The 20,823-nt window shown below is 43.2% G+C and overlaps 1 protein-coding gene across 1 annotated transcript in view; it reads left to right on the plus strand.

The window, feature by feature from the left end:
• CDH1 (cadherin 1) overlaps window positions 1-20,823 on the plus strand; it is a 77,463-nt gene that overhangs the window by 51,277 nt on the left and 5,363 nt on the right. Inside the window, exons 4-14 of the mRNA XM_072816416.1 lie at window positions 3,590-3,733; window positions 3,861-4,016; window positions 5,033-5,177; window positions 6,891-7,066; window positions 7,327-7,455; window positions 9,556-9,738; window positions 10,933-11,177; window positions 15,162-15,307; window positions 18,257-18,481; window positions 18,790-19,020; window positions 20,536-20,666. Of these exons, the coding sequence (XP_072672517.1) occupies window positions 3,590-3,733; window positions 3,861-4,016; window positions 5,033-5,177; window positions 6,891-7,066; window positions 7,327-7,455; window positions 9,556-9,738; window positions 10,933-11,177; window positions 15,162-15,307; window positions 18,257-18,481; window positions 18,790-19,020; window positions 20,536-20,666 (1,911 nt within the window). The remainder of the gene's footprint in view (window positions 1-3,589; window positions 3,734-3,860; window positions 4,017-5,032; window positions 5,178-6,890; window positions 7,067-7,326; window positions 7,456-9,555; window positions 9,739-10,932; window positions 11,178-15,161; window positions 15,308-18,256; window positions 18,482-18,789; window positions 19,021-20,535; window positions 20,667-20,823) is intronic.

The raw sequence follows: 20,823 nt of genomic DNA on the forward strand, positions 1-20,823 counted from the left end.
AGTAATTGTTGACTTTTTCTTGAAGGAAGAATGAATAAGAGATCAATTCTCTGATCACTTTATTTTACTCTTTTAATTAGTATTTTATAAAGACTTTATTTTGAGAGCATGAGTAGAGGGGAGGGGAGGGGCAGAGGGAGAGGGAGAAGTAGACTGCCCATTTCTTTTTTTTTTCCCCCCATTTTGTTTTACTCTTTGTGTTTCTAGTGGGGAGGGTTTTGGGAAGAGAAGAGAAGAATCATTGGGAAGGCTTTGTTCCATTGGACTGTAATCTGCACAAGATCCTTCCACATTGTATCTGTAGCGCCTGGCCCACAGTCTGGCTCCCTCCAGGAGCCCTGTAAATATTGAATGGACAGGTGGGTGGATTGGCCACAAACGAAAGGATATATGTTTGCCCAGTTCTTAGCAAGAATGTTTCTGAGTATTGTTACCCAAGTCAGACACCTTTGCTAGTTTCTAAATTGCTCTCATGGTGCTTCCTATCAAAATGTCTCTCTGGAGGCCATTCTAGTTGGATCCTGGTACTGCCTTAAAAGTATGGAACATGTTGGAAGTACCAAGGCCTTTCAGGCTGGCTCCTGTTTTTCTCCCCAAAGATTGTTGAGATTCCAGGAAGTTAATAGTCCTTGATAGATGTATTATTCTTTTCTCCCTGATGTAATTGGGCAGATCAGAAAAATGAAGAGCTTAGTAGCAGTGTATTAACATAACTCCCTAACTCAGGTCTCCAACGGACTCCGTCATTCATGTAAGTTCAGCATGGTGAGTTCTTGCTGGGCAACTGTGTGTGTGAAAGGCTTTTATGATCAAAAGACAACTTTTGTTTTGTTTTTTAAAGATTTTACTTATTTATTCATGAGAGACACACAGAGACACACACAGAGAGAGAGAGAGAGAGAGAGAGAGGCAGAGACACAGGCAAGGGAGAAGCAGGCTCCATGCAGGGGGCCCGATGTGGGACTCGATCCCGGGACTCCAGGATCACACCCTGGGCCGAAGGCAGACGCTAAACTGCTGAGCCACCCAGGCGTCCCAAAAGACAAGTTTTGAGCTTGATTTTTATATATACATATATATATATATATATATATTTCCTTCCTACTTCTGCCAATTTTGCCTTTGCCTCCATTTTTTGTTGTATCATGATTAAGTTCAAATATATATGACAGAAAACCATGAATAACAGTGGTTTATGCAAAATAGAGTATTTCTCTGTCAAGTTAAAGAAATTCAAGGGTAAATGGCCAATCTGGAGGCCCCACAGTCACTAGGAGCCCAGCTTTCTCCTTTCCTTCCCATTCTGCCATCCTCAGCACATGGCTTCTGTCCTCAAGGGTACCTCATGATCCGAAATGGCTGCTGGAGCTCTGTAATCAAATCTTCATTCTAGATGATAAGGAGAAAGAAAGCAGAAAAATGCATTACTCAGCTGTCTGCCTGGCTTTTAAAAGAAGCTTTTGTGGAATGCATTTTTAAAGGATTAAAGATACTTTATTAAGGTAATCTCTATACCCAGCGTATAGAGAACTTAGAACTCAGATCTAAAAAAAAAAAAAGAACTCAGATCTAGAGTCATATGCTTTTCTGATTGAGCTAACCAGGTGCCCCCTTTGTGGAATTTTTAAATAATGCTTACCTCTCACTGGTTACAACTTGACCTCATGCCATACTTAGCTGTAAGTGCAGTAGAAAATCTGCTCTTTTACTTAAACACAGTGCTGGATACAAAACAGATATATGGAGAGAGACAGCTACTTTAGGGGTTTTTTTTTGTCTTTAAAAAGAAAGAAGAATGGATATTGAGTGGTATGTGGCAACACTGCCATAGTTGTATTCTAAGTGCTTTATCTGTAATACTAGTATCTCATTTAATCCTTCTAATGTTATCCCAATTTTTGGTTCTTAGGGAACTGTGGAACAGAAAAAATAATCTGCCCAAGAGTAGGAAGTGCCAAAAAAAAAAAAAAAAAAAAAAAAAAGAGTAGGAAGTGCCATAGTGAGAATTCATAGCTAAATAGCCTGGTTTTATGGCCTGTCCTTGGCTCAGGAGGGACTACTTCTCTAGAATATTAATAATCCAAGGATGCAGAGAGAGAAAAAGTGTGTGGGCATAACCAGTATGTAGAAATGTAATACTGGGATCCCTGGGTGGCGCAGCGGTTTGGCGCCTGCCTTTGGCCCAGGGCGCGATCCTGGAGACCCGGGATCGAATCCCATGTCGGGCTCCCGGTGCATGGAGCCTGCTTCTCCCTCTGCCTGTGTCTCTGCCTCTCTCTCTCTCTTTGTGACTATCATAAATAAATAAAAATTAAAAAAAGAAATGTAATACTAGGAAGGATGCTGCGATGATAATCTGTTTTTTTTTAAATTATTATTATTATTTTATTTAAATACAAGAGACACCGAGAGGGAGAGGAAGAGGGAGAGAAAGAAGCAGGCTTCCTGCAGGGAGCCTGATGTGGGACTCGATCCCAGGAACCTGGGATCATGACCTGAACCAGAGGCAGACACCCAACCTTTTTTTTTTTTTTTAAGATTTTATTTATTTATTCATGATACACCTAGAGAGAGAGAGACAGAGAGGCAGAGACACAGGCGAGGGAGAAGCAGGCTCCGTGCAGGGAGCCCGATGCGGGACTCGATCCTGGGACTCCAGGATCGTGCCCTGGGCCAAAGGCAGACACTAAACCGCTGAGCTACCCAGGGATCCCAGACTCCCAACCATTAAGCCAGCTGGCGTCCGATGATATCTGGTCTTCTATCTTGTGCATTTTGGATCAAATTTGAGAAGCCAGGAAATAGCACTTGAATCACCTTTGGAAAATGGTGATCAATGATTATGTGGGGTGTGGGAGATGGAACTGTCCTCTGGAACTTTCATGCCTTACCGCTAATCACTTTAAAGCACTTAGCAATTTGGAGGATATTTTTCTTCCATCTTCAACTATCTTATTTCCCTGTGTGTGCATAAAGTTGTCTTTATCACACGTGAAAATTGTTCAATATAAGTCTCAAAGGATATATTTGGTTCCCATCCCAACAGCTTCTGTTAGAACAAATGGAAACCAAATAGATAAAATAACACAATGAGATTAAAGAATTTGTATTGATCACAAGTAGTTCTTAGTACCAATTCCATAAACTTAACTCATCTTCACTAAGAGCTCCACTTTGGGGACCTATACCCCTAGGAAAAACATAAGAGAAAATTGAAATGCTTGAATATCCAATTGTTGGATAAACTCTGATAATAAATCAGCAGTGTCATGTTTCATTAAAACCGACAGGTATCATATATTTAGGCTTGTGATAACTTGCAAAAGAATACTAAACCCTCAAACATGTAATTGTGTATGCATAATGATTACTTGAACTCTGGACATTAGAAGGATCAAAAGAGAACACAGTCTTTATTATGTGGCAGAGAGGTTCATTGGGTTGTGTTTTGTTACTAAGTTAAAACTGTTGACTGTCCTCAAGAAGGTTGGGGATGCTGGCTAGGTAGGTGGGACTATTTGGCCTGTATGTGTCTGTATGTATCTGTCCTGAATTATCTGATTTTGTTCTTCATCTTCTTTCTTTTTAGGATGCTCCCTCTAAAACCCAGACAGAGGTGCTCACATTTCCCAGTTCCCAGCATGGACTCAGAAGACAGAAGAGAGACTGGGTTATCCCTCCTATCAGCTGCCCGGAAAACGAGAAAGGCCCATTTCCTAAAAACCTGGTTCAGGTAGAGAAGGAGGTTCTCTATTTCTCTGGGAGCAGTTTGAGAGAGAAGGACCTAAGAGAAAAAGAGGGAAAGCCCCAATGTCAGGATCATTTCTTGATAATTCTGTTTCTTTCTCTTTGATCTTCAGATCAAGTCTAACAGGGACAAAGAAATCAAGGTTTTCTACAGCATCACTGGCCAAGGAGCTGACGCACCTCCTGTTGGTGTGTTTATTATTGAAAGAGAAACAGGATGGCTGAAGGTGACTGAGCCTCTGGATAGAGAACAAATTGCTAAGTACATTGTGAGTATTTCTCAGAAGCCTGCTAATAATCGGGTTGTATCCTTCCAAAATTTTTTTGTTCTCAAAGACCAAAAAATAAAGACCCCTCGAAGCCCCCCCCCCCCCCCAAAAAAAAAAAAAACCCATGTTGGATCCCTAGATCAGATGTTCTGGACACATGAGGCTTAATTTGATACCTGTTGACAAGGGGGGAATGACAGAAGAATTGGAAAAAATGGGGAGGGGGGTTGATTTTTTTTTTTTTTCCCCCATCAGGAATAAAGAGAGAAGAGACCTTATGATCATATGTGTTTTTAATTTTTTTTTTAAGATTTATTTGTTTATTCATGAGAGACAGAGAGGAGGAGACCTAGGCAGAGGGAGAAACAGGCTCCCCACAGGGAGCCCGATGTGGGACTCCATCCCAGGACCCCAGGATCATGACCTGAGCCAAAGGCAGATGCTCAACTGCTGAGCCACCCAGGCATCCCCATACATGAGTTTAGACCCAAGATACCAACTTAACTTATTCTTGGGGCTAAAAGTCCCTGCCCCAAAGGAAGAGGCCAGTTATGATATTGGGAAGCAAAAGCCATTCCTGGGCCTTGGTAGCAATGTGAACCTAGAAAGCTGGAGGGTAATGTATTGAGGCTAAATGCAGAAAACTCTGGGAGAGACACTAAATTGGAGCAACCAGAGCAAATTTTACCCTGCTGGGGAACAAGGGTGTTTTAGGCTCCCTCCCTCTCTTGTGTCTTAGGCCTGGCTCCCTATCCTCCTGTGGGAAATGGGAGCTCTGACCTGCTGGGGTGTTCTATGTCCATGAATCTTTACATATCATGACCTCAATCAGTGTCATGACATCACTGAAGCAGCAGCACTTGTGGGGGGAAGTTCTCTTCTGGGGGTGTCCATCCTTGGCTCTTAGAGAGTAGGAGGGAGTGGGGAGTACAGGCCTGCTAGAGTTCGAGCCACACGACTTCTCCCATTTTTTCCTCCTTGTTGGGGCCCAAGTAACTCTCGCTTGGCTCTTACAGCTCTACTCTCATGCCGTATCTTCTAATGGGAATGCGGTTGAAGACCCAATGGAGATCGTGATCACGGTGACAGATCAGAATGACAACAAGCCCGAGTTCACCCAGGCAGTCTTCCAAGGATCTGTCACGGAAGGTGCCCTTCCAGGTATGGTCTATAACGAGTAGCTGAATACTCAGAAAGACACTTAAATTCTTTGGACCTCAAAGTGTCGGGGCTTGTGTTTGGCATCAGGCTCTTCATAGGGACAGAACTTCTTTGGAAGCCTCTCTGTGTGTGTGTGTGTGTGTGTGTGTGTGTGTGTGTGTGTGTGTGTATGAGAGAGAGAGAGAGGGATCCCTGGGTGGCTCAGCGGTTTGGCGCCTGCCTTTGGCCCAGGGCGCGATCCTGGAGTCCCAGGATCGAGTCCCGCGTCAGGCTCCGGGCATGGAGCCTGCTTCTCCCTCCTGTGTCTCTGCCTTTCTCTCTCTCTTTCTCTATCATAAATAAATAAAATCTTTTAATAAAAAAAAAAAAAAGAGAGAGAGAGAGAGAGAAACATCCTTTCTACAGAAGTGTGTATTATAAAATAGGAGCAGTTTGAAAATCTCACCCACCTCCTCCCCCTAGAAAAGAGGAACCTTCCCTGATTTAGAAACAGATCCTTGCCATTCCTGGCCATATTCTTTTCTCACCTCTATAAAGGTAACCACTGTCCTGACTTTTGTGGTAATCATTCCTTTGCTTTCCTTGATCTTTTTCATCATGTGTCTACCTACCTCTGTATATCTTGTTTGTTTTGCATGTTTTCTAGCTTTACATACATGGAATCCCACTCTACATGTATTTCCGTGATGTGCTTCTCTCATTCAGCTTTATGTACATAACATTCTTCATGTTGGCACCCATAGCAATCTAAAAGGTCATTCATTTTCATTGCCGTGTAGTATTCAATATTTTTGTATTTATATAAAACACTTTGTTCCCCTGTTGATGGAAATTGGGTTTGAGTTTCTTGCTGTTAGAAATAGTGTTCTCAGAGCATTATTTAACATATTTCCTGATGCATGCACACAAGACTTTGGGGGAATATCTGTAGTAGTGGGTTGCTCAATTGTAGGGTATGTGTCCATTCATTGTGACTACATGGTAACAAACTGTTTTCCAAACTGGTTGAACCACTTTACACTTCCACCAGCAATATATATCCTGGAATTGTTAGACTTTAGCTTTGTTGAGTGTGCAGTTGTATCTCTGTACAGTTGCATTTCTCAGATTTATTAATGGGCTAATGAGAATTTTCTATGTTTGCTGGCCATTTGGGTTTCTTCTTGATGGCTTGTCTCTTCAAGTCTTTTTGCTCCTTTCTTCCCTTGGGCTCTTTGTCCTTTTCCTGTGGATCCCTAAGGAATTTTGTTGATGGCACGGGCGCTAGTCTTTTTGCAGACACATGTGCTGTAAGTATTCTCTGCTGCCTTCAAGGCCATGATCTCAAATGACCATTCTGTCTGGTGAAGCTGTGCCTGAGGAGCCAGTTGTGGATATTGGTGGGATTTTTCCTATTTTTCACCTCATCCACTCAGTATGAGAAACATGGCACAGTGTTTTAATTTAAGGTTATTTATTCTACATACTCCAGCCCCCATCCAGAATATCTATTGGAAAAGCTGAGTCCTTGGAACACTACTCATTGGGTGGAATGCTTTCTTTCTCCCCTACTACCACTTTGGTAAAAATTTTGGGAATGAGAGAATGGAGAAGCCATGACATGGTACTGTCCCTGGTACTCCTCCTTGAACACTCTGGACAGAATTGAACTGAGCAGTGCTGACTGGAATCCAAAGTGCAGCTCAACTGATTTGTCTCCTTTTGCACTTGCAGGCACCTCTGTGATGCAGGTGACAGCCACAGATGCGGATGATGATGTGAATACCTACAACGCTGCCATCGCTTACAGCATCCTCACACAAGACCCCCTCCTGCCTAGTAGCATGATGTTCACTATCAACAAGGACACAGGAGTCATCAGCGTGCTCACCACTGGGCTGGACCGAGAGGTCAGAGGTCAAGAGCATCTATAGGGTGTTGAGGGCAAATAAACATCAGGTAAATCACACTAACAATGCAAAACTCTGCCGAGGCCAGTGCTACTTACTATGTTTATCGTCTGAGCATTGCATCTAAGCATCACTCTAGAGGATTTGTACCTAGAAGGCCGGCTGATGTTGAAGCAAATGATCAAATAAGGTGTTTCCATGCGCTGGGCTGGGCTTGATGGTGCCGTTGGTCCTGACACCAATGTGTTTGATCTCTGCAGGGTGTCCCCATGTACACCTTGGTGGTTCAGGCTGCTGACCTGCAAGGCGAAGGCTTAACTACAACTGCAACAGCTGTGATCACAGTCACTGACATCAATGATAACCCCCCCATCTTCAACCCAACCACGGTAATTCTATAACCCCTTGGACAGTTTCCAAAGAAAGGTCCTCTGTTGTTTTATGGCTGCTCATGGGCAAACCCTTTGAAAATTTTCCCCAGAATAGTGAACTTTAAGAAGCAAACAGATTGGGATGGCAGTTGTCTCTGTCATCCTCAGCATGGGCTCTGTTGACATAGGTTTGTGAAGTTGCAAATGTCACCTAGGAGTGCCTGGCTGGTTCAGTCAGTGGAGCGTGTGACTCTTGATCATGGGGTTCTGAGTTCAAGCCCCACGTTGGGTATAGAGATGACTTTAAAAAAACCACTTGTTGATCTCGTGTCTTAATGTTGTGCATCTTGGTAACAAATCCTACCCGGTTTTATTTATTCATTGAACAAATATTTTCTAAGTTTATAACAACAGGAACTGTATTACACACTGGAGATTTTATCACAAACAAGACAGACAAAGGTTCTATTCTCAGTGGAGTTGACAGCCTAACCTAGAGAGGTTTGACAACTTGTACAAATTAATATGTACAATTGTATTAAATGCAGATGAGAAGAAGGTACTGAAAGCCACATGAAAGAACCTTGTATCTTAATACATTAGCTAGAAATAAGCTCAGTGGTTAGTAACAAAGACTTGACTCTTGTGCTTAAACAAGTAGGGCAAACTTTTCCTTGTGTCACAAAAAGCCTAGAGCTAGAGTATCTACACTGTCAATGGAACCTCCTTTGTCTTGCTGCCCCACCATCGTTGGTGGATGGCTCCCATCCTCAGTGTCCCGTTGTGGCCCTAGATGGCTGAGCTCCAGCTATCTCTGTGCTTCATTCAGAAAGGAGACCCGCGCATGAAGAGCAAAAGGCATTGCTGTTAAACAGTCCTCTTCTGTGCAGACCCATCCCGCAACTTTCATTTACCTCCTATTAGCAGCTGCTGTCTTTGAAGATGACTGGAAATAAAATATTCTGTCTGGGCACATTGCTGCCCCCAACAGTATAGTTCGTGAAGAAGGGCTGAGTGGGTGTTTAGTAGGCAATTAGCAGTCTGCCACCTAATGTAGGCATTGTGAGTACAAGAAGGCTTCACAAAGACCATAACATTTACAAGAAGACTTGGAAGGAGATTGTCAAATGGGGAACAGGGGACAATGGAAGTGTTCTAGGCATAGGGATCACCATATGCAAAATGCCCTGAATCAGGCAGCCTGGGTGGCTCAGTGGTTTAGTGCTGCCTTTGGCCCAGGGCCTGATCCCGGGGACCTGGGATCAAGTCCCACGTCAGGCTCCCTGCATAGAGCCTGCTTCTCCCTCTGCCTGTGTCTCTGCACCACCTCCCCTTCCCCCTCCGTATCTCTTTTGAATAAGTAAATAAAATCTTAAAAAAAAAAAAAAAAAAAGCCCTGAATCAATAAAAAAGTTTTTAAGAACTGAAGAATAGGGGATGCTGAGTGGTTCAGCGGTTAAGTGTCTGCCTTTGACTCAGGGCATGATCCTGGAGTCCCAAGATCGAATCCCTCATCAGGCTCCCGGCATGGAGCCTGCTTCTCCCTCTCCCTCTGCCTGTGTCGGGGCCTCTTTCTCTTGTCTCTCATGAATAAATAAATAAAATCTTTAAATTAAAAAAAAATGAACTGAAGAATAGTCTGTGTAGTGAACCATATGAGATCAGGTCCTATAGGACCTTGTAGTTGGAGGTTAGAATTTTAGAATTTATCCTGGGTGCAAGGGGATGTCATCAAGGGTTTTAAGCAGAGGACTGTACTGACCAGACTTTGATGAAAATTATTGGTACCATTGGGAATGATGGGAGAGGAGGGGAGTAGTGGATAAGCCACAATGTGGAATTTGTTGAAGATCAAAGCAACTGGGCCAAAGTGTGCTGAGGGGCTCAGGTAGCTCTTGAAAGACTAACTCAGGTAGTCTTGAAGGCTGTTGCAATTTGAATGATCTTGGCTGTTCCACCAATAGGAAATAGAGGCCCAACTGGTGGAGTGGGCACTTCTCCAAGACTCTGCTCTTTGGATCTTGGGCTCAGAAAGGACTCCTTTAGCCCTCTTGGATATGGCTCCTCTATTAGTTGTCAAGATGTCCTAAGTGACTCATCTTCTCCTTTGCTCTGTAGTACCAGGGACGGGTGCCTGAGAACAAGGCTAACGTCGAAATCGCTGTACTCAAAGTGACGGATGCTGATGTCCCCGATACCCCGGCCTGGAGGGCTGTGTACACCATATTGAACAATAACAATGATCAATTTGTTGTCACCACAGACCCAGTAACTAACGACGGCATTTTGAAAACAACTAAGGTTTGTACGGTGCCTGGCAAGATGCAGGTATTGACATCTCAGCTAGCCGCCCACTGCCTTGTCCCCTGGTGTCTTCTCAGAAGTAGATCAACATGGCATTGGCGGGCTGGGGGTGGGCAGCTTTCCCAGGTTCTGGTGGACCATTTGGGGTTTGCAACTACTCTTCAGGCACATGTGAGAAGCTCCTATGCAGCCCCCTGAAATTGAGGAGAAAGAAAGTACCATCGGTTTTAAAAGGCTTTCTCCCTGAAACATTTGTCTACCCCCATATCCATTTTGCAAATGAGAGGAAAAATGGTTTACTGGTCTCTGCCATTTTGCCGGATTATTTTAGAAGTGGGACACATGACTTTGAAACCTGAAAATTTAAGAAGTTGGGTGACCTTCTTGTTGAGGTTACTAACAGCAGATCACTGAATTTGCCCCCAAACTTAGACTTCCTATTGAGCAAGTGAGCAAAGCCATTCATTTCTGCATCACTCACTACATAACCTTATTTCCCACCCAACATTTGATGTCACCATTTTCTATGCTACAAATGAAAGATAGAAGCTAGGAAAATGAGCCCCCGCCAAACACACTCATTCACAAATGTTCCCGGTGTACTCCTTACAGCGACTCTATTTAGTATTTCCTTTTCCTATGTATTTGGATGTGGAAACAGACCCACAGGGCTAGGAAATGGCCCACCCTGGCTTTGTTTGACCTTTTTGCCGCCTCATTGGAACCGCGTGTTGTCACTAAACTTAACTGAGGTTAGTGAGTTGGACAAGCAGGGTCTTCTGTCCATCTGCTATCACAGAGACAACACGTCGCATAAGATATGAACATTCTTACTGGTCTTGGATAATAAATGACTTCCAGTATGAGCATTTCTTACTGGGTTTTGCTGTGTGAGGTTTCATGTAGTTCGTTTTTATTCTTCTGCTAGGGTTCTCATCTTGAATGTGGTTGCTTGTTAGCTTTTGAAAAACATCCATGGCCGGGCCTCCCTCTCAGAAATTACGATTTACTGGATTAGGGTGCAAGCCTCCCTTTTCTTCTCTAGTTCTTAAGTTAATTCTTCCTAGCACAGCTAGGTTTGAGAACCACAAGATATTGTTAACCAACGACAATAGTTAAGGATTTAATCTTTTTTTTTTTTCCTAAGCTAACATAAAATAGGTTCTTTTAACTCATTTCTGTTCTCTTTAGGGCTTGGATTTTGAGGACAAGCAGCAGTATGTCTTGTACGTGACTGTGGTGAACGTGACCCCGTTTGAGGTCATCCTCTCCACCTCCACAGCCACTGTCACTGTGGACGTGGAAGATGTGAATGAAGCCCCCATCTTCATCCCTTGCCCAAAGGTAGTGTCAATCCCTGAAGACTTTGGTGTGGGCCAGGAAATCACATCCTACACCGCCGAGGATCCAGATACATATATGGAACAGAGGATAACGTAAGTAGGGAGATTTTTCAACAGACTAGCAGGAACTGGGGAGTTGTGTGTGTATGTGTATAAAATACTTAGTTCTTAGTATTTTATCATCGTTGGTCTGTGCAAGACCCTTCTCTTGTTTGGCTTGCCTTTTTTTTTTTTTTTTTTAAACTCCCATTCCCCACACCTTTTCCATTCCCTCCACAGCCAGCCATTCTACTGTGTTGCTTCTCGAAGTTCATGCAGTGTAGCTGAAGGGTGGTTTTCAATTACATACGAGGTGTTGTATTATAAGAAGCTCACTATTTCTTCTCCTTTTAAACTGGAAGGCACCTCTGTAATCTAAATCATACCCATGTGCAAACACATGTGCAAACCAAGAGCAACACCCCATGACCATGTAAGACAGAGAAGGTCCTTAATCTTTTGAGGGCTGGATTTGAGTAGGAAAAAACTATTTGAGCAAGCACAAATCCAAACATGAAACCTGTGTCTTGTGATTTGTAACGTGATTTCCCGGGAGAACAGAGCTTGTCCAATGTGCCCACTTCTTCTTCTCAGAGAAGTTCCTGCCTGTTCACATCTACTTTAGAGGAAACTGTAATACTGAACTATTTATAAAAAACATTCTACAAATCTGGAGTAGCATCTTGCTTACTAATTGAGTATATTCTTGTTTTGGGATGTGTTTGTGTTTTAGCATTAGTACTTTTGACTTGTGAAACTTCCAACTTCAAAAAGAGTTTAAGTGGGGCACCTAGGTGGCTCAGCAGTTGAGCATCTGCCTTCAGCTGTAGGGCATGATCCTGGGATCTGGGATCAAGTCCCACATTAGTCTCCTTGCATGGAGACTGCTTCTCCTCCCTCTGCCTGCGTCTCTGCCTCTCTTTCTGTGTCTTTCATGAATAAATAAATCTTAAAAAAAAAAAAAAAACAAAAGTTTAAGTGGGACTTCAGCTTTTAAGATTATTCTGGGAATTTTTTATGCTGATTCTGTCCTGAGCAAAAGAGCTCTTGAATACCTTTAGACCACATATGTGCCCTGTACAGGAGAACTATATAAAGGGTGCAGGTAGTGAGCTTAAGCCTGCTAGAATTGAATGATTAGGTCAGGGATGATGGGGAATTTTTAAATGGAGGCTGATAACCTCCAAGCCTTTTGATTGTTTTCAACATATTTTTTTTTTAATTTTTTAATTTATTTGAGAGAGGGAGAGAACATGAGCAGGAATGGGAGTTGGGGTGGGAGATGTGTGGGAGTGAGGGAGAGGAAGAAACAGGCTCCCTGCTGAGCAAGGAGCCCTGATGTGAGCCCCAATCCCATGACCCTGATATCATGACCTCAGCTAAAGGCAGATGCTTAAGCAACTGAATCACCTAGGTACCCCTAGTTTTTAACATTTACTAAAAAAACAAAAGGCAGGGACAACACAACATGACATGATGTGCCACTTGATGTGATTCAGTAGCATGCACAGAGTACACTAAGGAAATTTTTTTTTTGGAGGAAACAAAAGTTGGGACAGAATGTAGTCAAGTGTTAGGATCTGATTTCGAAGAAATGCAGAGAATGAAGAAACTTAAATGCCACAGGAAGCAGTCAGCCAAATACAGAATGTGGAAACTATATGACAAATGGTACTGTTTCTTCAAGACATGAATGAATGGCAAAAGGGTGGGGGGGCTGCTGTCGATTAAGAGAGTACTGAGAGGAAAATGAACCAATTGTAATGTGTAGACTACACTTACATATGGACTCAACAATCCAACTATAAAAACACCTTTGAGTCAATTAAAGATACTTGAACATGGATGTGGCATTAAAATGACATTAAGTAACTATTGTTATTTTTGCAGGATGTGTTAGTGGCATTCTGTTTTTTTTTTTTTTTTTTTTTAACCTTTTCTATATAAGATACGTGCTAAGGTATTTACAGGAGAAACCGTTTGATGTCTGAGATTTGCTTTAAAATTCTCTGAAGTTTGGGAACCTGGGTGGCTCAGTGACTCTTGATCTTGGGGTTGTGAGTTTGAACCCCATGTTGGGTATAGAGATTTCTTAAAAATAAAATATGAACTAAGTTAAATACTCTCATTTCATGCATATATTCAATGTACTGCTCATAATCCAAGGATTCTTACTGTGGTCCAAAATATAAGGGCTAGTAAAGTGTGTGTGTGTGTGTGTGTGTGTGTGTGTGTGTGTGTGTGTGTTCCAAGTCCCAAGAAGGCTTTGTTAAATGCAGAGGGGAGTGGGTGAGTCCTTCCTAGCTGTTGCTTTCCTCATGGCTGCCAGGACATTGTTCAGCTCCTTTTCCTCTTGGTGCAAAGATCTCCCCACCTTTTCTTTTTTCTTTTCTCTTCAGATTTTATGTATTTACTTGTGAGACACATACAGGCAGAAATGGAGGCAGAGGGAGAAGCAGGCTCCATGCAGGAAGCCCGATGTGGGACTCGATCCCTGATCTCCAGGACCACGCCCCGGGCTGAAGGCAGTTGCTAAACTGCTGAGCCACCCAGGCGTCCCGTAAGATGTGTTTATAATGAAATTCGAAAAGTATAGTGGAAGGGGCTCCTGGATGGCTCAGTCGTTTAAGCATCTGCCTTTAGCTCAGGTTTTGATCCTTGGGTCCTGGGATCAGGCCCCATGTGGGCCTCCCTGTTCGGCGGGGAAGTCTGTTTCTCCTGCTCCTCACCCTGCTTATTCTGTCTTTTCACTGTTCTCTCAAATAAATAAATAAAGTTTCTTTTAGAAAAAAGGAAAAGTATAGTGGAAAACCACAAACAATACTGTAGGGTTTTTGTTCAGTGATGAAACCTTGGATTTTTTGGGTTGATGTCTTTGCCTGCAGTAGTGAAATGAGTAGTTCAGAGCTTCTTCCTTTGGGAAGCTGGTCTGAAAGAGTCTACTTTTGAAAACACATAGAGATCATAGTATCTGTTGCTTACTGCAGGAATTATCCACGGATCCTAAATCTAATGAATGACAGCTAGTTGGTGAACAGCATATTGGCAACATTTTCTCCCCTTAGGTCATAGATTAATTACCAAAAGTAAAAAGGTACCTTGACTATAAAGAGATCTGGTTGCCTGTCCCTTACCCCAGTGATCAGAGTTAACCTCACCAAGAACAGATGTCTTGTGCCTCCTAATGTGATTGATACACTGAGGACACATGTCACCTATGCAGTGTTCTTCTTCCCCTTCCCTCGCATAATCTACTTAGGGAATAATCAGACCAACTCAAATTGAGGGGCTTTCTCTAAGATAACTGGCCTACATTTTTCTTTCTTTTTTTCAAGATTTATTTATTTTAGAGAGAAAGAGCTGCAGGAAGGAGCAGAGAGGGAGGGAAGGGAGAGAGAGAGAGAGAGAGAGAGAGAGAGAGAGAGAGAGAAACTGAGAGACTCAAGCCAAATGTGTGCTGAGTACAGAGCCTGATGTGAGGCTTGATCTCATGACCTGAGCTGAAACCAAAAGTTGGGCACTTAACAAACTGTACAATCACATCAAGTGGCACATCATGTCATGTTGTGTTGTCCCTGCCTTTTGTTTTTCCAAAAAGTGTTGAGAAAGAAAAGAAAGGCTAAGGAATAATTCCATGTTAGGGAAACATGATGTTTAAATGTCACGCATGAATGGATCCTGGATATGGGCAGGGATGTTCTGGAGGACAGTTTTGGGGAAATTGACAATTTAATTATGTGCCATATATTAAATAATAGTATTATATCAAAGTTAAATTTCCTGAAATTAAATCAGATGGTGTTATATATATAAATGCCTCTGTTCTTAGGGGATAATACACTGAAGTATTTATGAATAAAAGAACATAATGTCTGCCATTTATTCTCAAATGATGAATTCAACAGTGGGTAAATCCAGGTGAAGGGGACATGGATGGTCATGCTTTCCTGTACATGGAATAGTTCAACAAAAAGGAACCTTAGCGTTCTTCACCTACATGCTGTTTACTGTTCTAAGCCAGAGCTTGTGCCTTTTCAGGTATCGGATTTGGAGGGATGCTGCCGGTTGGCTGGAGGTTAATCCAGAATCTGGTGCCATTTTCACTCGGGCTGAGCTGGACAGAGAGGATTTTGAGCACGTGAAGAATAGCACGTATGAAGCCCTCATTATAGCCATTGACAACGGTAAGGGTGCCCTTAGCATTTGGCCTTTGCTGCCTCACTCTCCTGGCTAGTTTGCTTTCTTGCCCCCACCCTTCTTTTAGAGGCAAGAATTCATTCTTTTTCTTGTTTTATGAAACAAAAGTATATGATTTTCAAAAGTACAAATAGGTGGAGCAGAGGTTCTTTTTACCATTCCATCTTTATACCTGAACCCACTCCTTCCCCACAGGAGCCAGACTGCCTGGATCTGGATCCTAGGATGAAAGCTTAGGTCCCTCACTTCCTTGTTCTGACAAAATGATAATACCCCATCTGAATTTTTCTTAAAAGATTCTATTGGGACGCCTGGGTGGCTTAGTGGTTGAGCACCTGCCTTCGGCCCAGGGCGTGATCCTGGAGTCCCAGGATCGAGTTCCGTGTTGGGCTCCCTACATGGAATCAGCTTCTCCCTCTGCCTGTTTCTGTCTGTGTCTCTCATGAATAAATAAAAATTTTTAAAATTTTATTTATTTACTTATTTGAGAGAGAGTGCACGAGCAGGGTGAAGGGGTGGTGGAGGAGGGAGAAGCAGACTTCCCACTGAGCAGGGAGCCTGATGTGGGGCTCAACCCCAGGACCCTGGAATCATGACCTGAGCCCAAGGCAGATGCTTAACCGACTGAGCCACCTGGGCGCCCCCCATCTGGATTTTTAATGAGTTCATTTATATAAATGTGCCCTAGAAGAGTGCCTGCTACACAGTGTATGCTCTACAAGGACTACCATCATTTTTATCTTTATCATTAGGAGTGAATCGTGGCTCCTTCCAGACTGTTTCCATGTATTTGATTACATTTATATGCATATAGAAATATAGTATTATGAAGCCACTATCTCCTTTATAGCCTGGTTTTGTTTTTATTACAAAAACCATTAAAATTTAATTTATTTGGTATTCTTATTATTTACAATATGTCTTTTTTTTTTTTTTTTAAGATTTATTTATTGGGATCCCTGGGTGGCGCAGTGGTTTAGCGCCTGCCTTTGGCCCAGGGCGCGATCCTGGAGACCCGGGATCGAATCCCACGTCGGGCTCCCGGTGCATGGAGCCTGCTTCTCCCTCTGCCTGTGTCTCTGCCTCTCTCTCTCACTGTGTGCCTATCATAAATAAATAAAAAAAAATTTAAAAAAATAAAAAATAAGATTTATTTATTCATGATAGAGAGAGAGAGACAGGAGGAGGGAGAAGCAGGCTCCATGCCGGGAGCCCGACGTGGGACTCCATCCCGGGACTCCAGGATCACGCCCTGGGCCAAAGGCAGGCGCTAAACCGCTGAGCCACCCAGGGATCCCCCTACAATATGTCTTTAAGACAGATCTACTTTGACACCTTATAAATCTGAAAATATTATCTTGGATGTAGCATCAATGACTCATTCACATCTTAAAGAGCACTGGGGTGGTTTCCACTTGTTCATTATTTCCATGAGTTTTATAAGTAAATGTCCCTGTCCTTGCCTTTATGTGCAAGTATATCCCTCAGCTAGATATTTAGAAACCATGTGGGAACTGTTCAAACCTGCTCTCTTCCTAGGATTGTGATAGATTCTCTTTCTCTTACCAACTCCCCAACTTCTGGAGGTAGTAACTCCAGGCTTGACGATCTGAAAACACAGCAGGGCAGGTAAGGCCATGATGGAGCTGGACAGGTGGCTGTTGAATGATGCAGCCTCCATCACATTGTGAATGTCCTTGGATAAGTCTGGCCTGTCGGTTAGAATCTGAAGCGTGCTCCTGCAGCTGTAATTTGAAAGCAGGTTAAAAGCAGAGAGCAAGGCAAATAAGGCCATGATGGGGTCTCAGTCACAGAATGCTTTTGCCTGAAGGGAAAGCTAGCCCCTGGCTTCAGCCACACCGGGTGGCTGTCTCTGGCTGCATGGGAACGCTCCAGCTTGGCCTGGAAATAAGTGGAGGAGATGTCACTTGAACATAGGTTGGTGCCTTTACTTTCTGTAAAGGAAGGGCCAAGGGAGTATTTTAGTTTTGTAGACCCATGTGGTCTTGATTGCCTTTGCACCCGAGCAGCAGCCATAGAGGGGTGCCTGGGTGGCTCAATTGGTTAATTGCTTTCAGCTCAGGTCATGTTCTCGGGGTTCTGGGATAGAGCCTTGTGTCGGGCTTCCTGCTGCTGGGGAGCCTGCTTTTCTCTTTCCTTCCCTCTCATACTCTCCCTTGCTCTTTCTCTCTCTCTCTTAAATAGATAACATTAAAAAAAAAAAAAAAAAAGGCAGCCAGACAATCTGTAAAAGGGGAATGAGCACAGCTGTGTTCCTAAATTGCTCTGAAAGTATTAGTTTGCTGACCCCTGACCTGATAATAATGACTAAGGTATGGTGGTGTCGAATTGTCATAAATAAATATATTTATTTTTAAATTTTTAAAAAAGATTTTAGGGGATCCCTGGGTGGCTCGGCAGTTTAGTGCCTGCCTTCGGCCCAGGGCGTGATCCTGGAGTCCTGGGATTGAGTCCCACATTGGGCTCCCTGCATGGAGCCTGCTTCTCCCTCTGCCTTGTTTCTTTCTCTGTCTCTGTCTCTGTCTCTGATGAATAAATAAATAAAATCTTAAAAAAAAAAAAAAGAAAACAGCTCAACCCTTTGATAATGACCTTAAAGCCAAAGAAGTTCTGAAAAGGGAGAACTGGTAGGGGGGCAATGAGGAATTCTTAGAATGGTTAAAGTTTAATAGATGCATAAAGGTATGTGTAGAAGAGGGATGAGGATGTCCTTGGTATGAGAATAATTTGAATAATAATTAAAGTGGTGCCAGAGAGCAGCCCAATCTAAAGTGAAGATGACCTGGGATGGGGAGGGCTTCTGGTGATGGAGCCCTGAAGAGCCAAGCCAAGATTGGGATTTGGTCTGAGGGAGGCAGTAGAGCTTCATGAATGAATGTTTCTGAGCTATGGTATTTCCTTTTTTTTTTCCTTAGGTTCTCCAGTTGCTACTGGAACGGGAACTCTTCTACTGGTCCTCTCTGATGTGAATGACAATGGCCCCATTCCAGAACCTCGAAATATGGACTTCTGCCAGAAAAACCCACAGCCTCATGTCATCAACATCATTGATCCAGATCTTCCCCCCAACACATCTCCCTTCACAGCAGAACTAACACACGGCGCAAGTGTCAACTGGACCATCGAGTACAATGACCCAGGTGGGAATTGGAGTCTTACTTCAGAAACGTTGACCCCATGCTTTCCCTGCTTCCAACACCGTCCCCTTCTGAAATTCCCTTCTCAGCTCCCAGATGTCACCGCTTTTGTTTGATGTTTGTTTATTTGCCCCTTCTGCTTTCCAGGCATTCCACCAAATGTCCCTTTCCTTTCTGGTATCTGACTTGCAACATACTGCCCAGTAATCTGCAGCCCAAACAGTTCCTTTTTCTTTACCCCAGTATTTATTCTAGAATGAGATTTTTTTTTCTCCCCTTGTCCCATCATTTATTTTTGTTGGTTCCTCCAGCTCGTGAATCTCTAATTTTGAAGCCAAAGAAAACTTTAGAGTTGGGTGACTACAAAATAAATCTCAAGCTCACAGATAACCAGAACAAGGACCAGGTGACCACCCTAGATGTGTTTGTGTGCGACTGCGAAGGTGTCGTCAACAGCTGCAAGAGGACGGCGCCTTACGCCGAAGCAGGCTTGCAGGTTCCTGCCATCTTGGGCATTCTCGGAGGAATCCTCGCTCTACTAAGTATGTATGCTTGGCAAGTGTTGCAGCCTTTGGCTTCTAAAATAGGGGATCTTTATCCCTTACTGAACAGTTCAGAGATAAGTTGGCCAAGACTGGAAGGCAGCCTTACTCCATTAAATTTTAGCAGGAGCCCAGTCCTTCTGTTTTGTTCTTTCAGTCCCTCACAGCAGTTCTTCTCATGCTCAAATACCTACAAATCACCTGCATTAGGGTTCTTTTTTTTTTTTTTTCCTTTTACCTGCATGAGAATTCAGATCCGGTGATCTGGGAGGTCTGGGGTGGGGGCCTCAGATTCCACATTTGTAACCAGCGCCCAGGGGGTGCAGATGTTGCTGGTCGTTGGGCCAACTTGGAACAGCAAGGCCTTGCAGCACTATCCTCACCTGAGCCCATGTACAAGCTGGTTCCTATGGTTGATGAAGACACAGAGAAGGCTTGATTGGACTGTGGAGGGCAAAGAGGAGGCCAACATGGCTGGAATAGAAGAAAGTTCTTAGAGGGAACAGTGGGACCAGCTTGGGATTTTGTTTTTGTTTTGTTTTTTAAGATTTTATTTATTTATTCATGAGAGACACACAGAGGCAGAGACACAGGCAGAGGGAGAAGCAGGCTCTGTAGGGAGCCTGGGATCCCTGGATCACAACTCAAGCCAAAGGCAGATGCCCAACCACTGAGTCACCCAGGCATCCCAGGAGGTTGGGTACTTCTAAGAAATTTTTTCTCCAAGTCTTGTTTCAATGCAATACTACTTCAGTAGTGTATCCTATAGAGATACTTGGGGGGCACAAACGCCTATAAAGAAAACACACTGAAGTTTAATACATTTTTCATTCATAAGAAATAGCTTTAAAAAATTTTAACAATTAGTTATTAATCACATGTATCCTCGAAATATCCCAAGGTCACATGAAAACTTTGGAAACCAGATTTTAGAGCTTGCTTACATGATTTTTGTCTTAAGAGAAAATAAGGAATATACAAGCTATCATATGATCTCTGTCACACTTCTTGGAACTGATTAAAAATAATTACGTATCTGTCAATCACATTTAGGCTGACCCAACCCTCCTCACAGACCTTCAGTGGTTCCAATTCAGAATCAAAGCCAAAGTCCTCCCAATAGTTACCACATTCCTGCCACCCCTCTGAACTCCTTTTCACTTTCCCCCTCACTAACCCTGCTAGGCCATGCTCATCTCCCCTCTTCTTAATCATGCCAATTATGCTCCTGCCTCAGGGCCTTTCCCCCTACCATTTCTTCTGCCCTAGAGCATTTTAGCTCAGGTTCTGGGAAATGACTGTTTGGTTTAAGTCCAGTTAAAGACTACACTTGAATTCCCATTTAATTGGCTGCTGTGTTACACTGCATATATTAACTTCAAGTTATGTGAGCATCACCATGTGGGTTGTCTGACAGCCCTCTGCCTGGTGGGCAAGGCAGTGCTGCTCTGTGATAGCTGCATTTTATGGCCTTCTTGACCTGTGGCTCTCCTTATTCTCTCTTCACCACACCAGTCCTGATTCTGCTGCTTCTGCTATTTGTTCGGAGGAGAAGGGTGGTCAAAGAGCCCTTACTTCCCCCAGAAGATGACACCCGGGACAATGTTTATTACTATGATGAAGAAGGAGGTGGAGAGGAGGATCAGGTATGTTTTCTAAACAGTGATAAAAAGCTAAATTGCCATCTCTTTATTTGGAAGAAGCGATGATTAGAAGAAGGTAGACATTTGAAATAGCATGTTCTGTTCGGCGCCCAGATGAACGAACAGAGGCAAAGGGCAGTTAAGCAACTTAGCCAGTCAC

This window comes from Canis lupus, chromosome 3, assembly GCF_048164855.1.
Source record: "Canis lupus baileyi chromosome 3, mCanLup2.hap1, whole genome shotgun sequence".
NCBI classification, from domain to species: domain Eukaryota; kingdom Metazoa; phylum Chordata; class Mammalia; order Carnivora; family Canidae; genus Canis; species Canis lupus.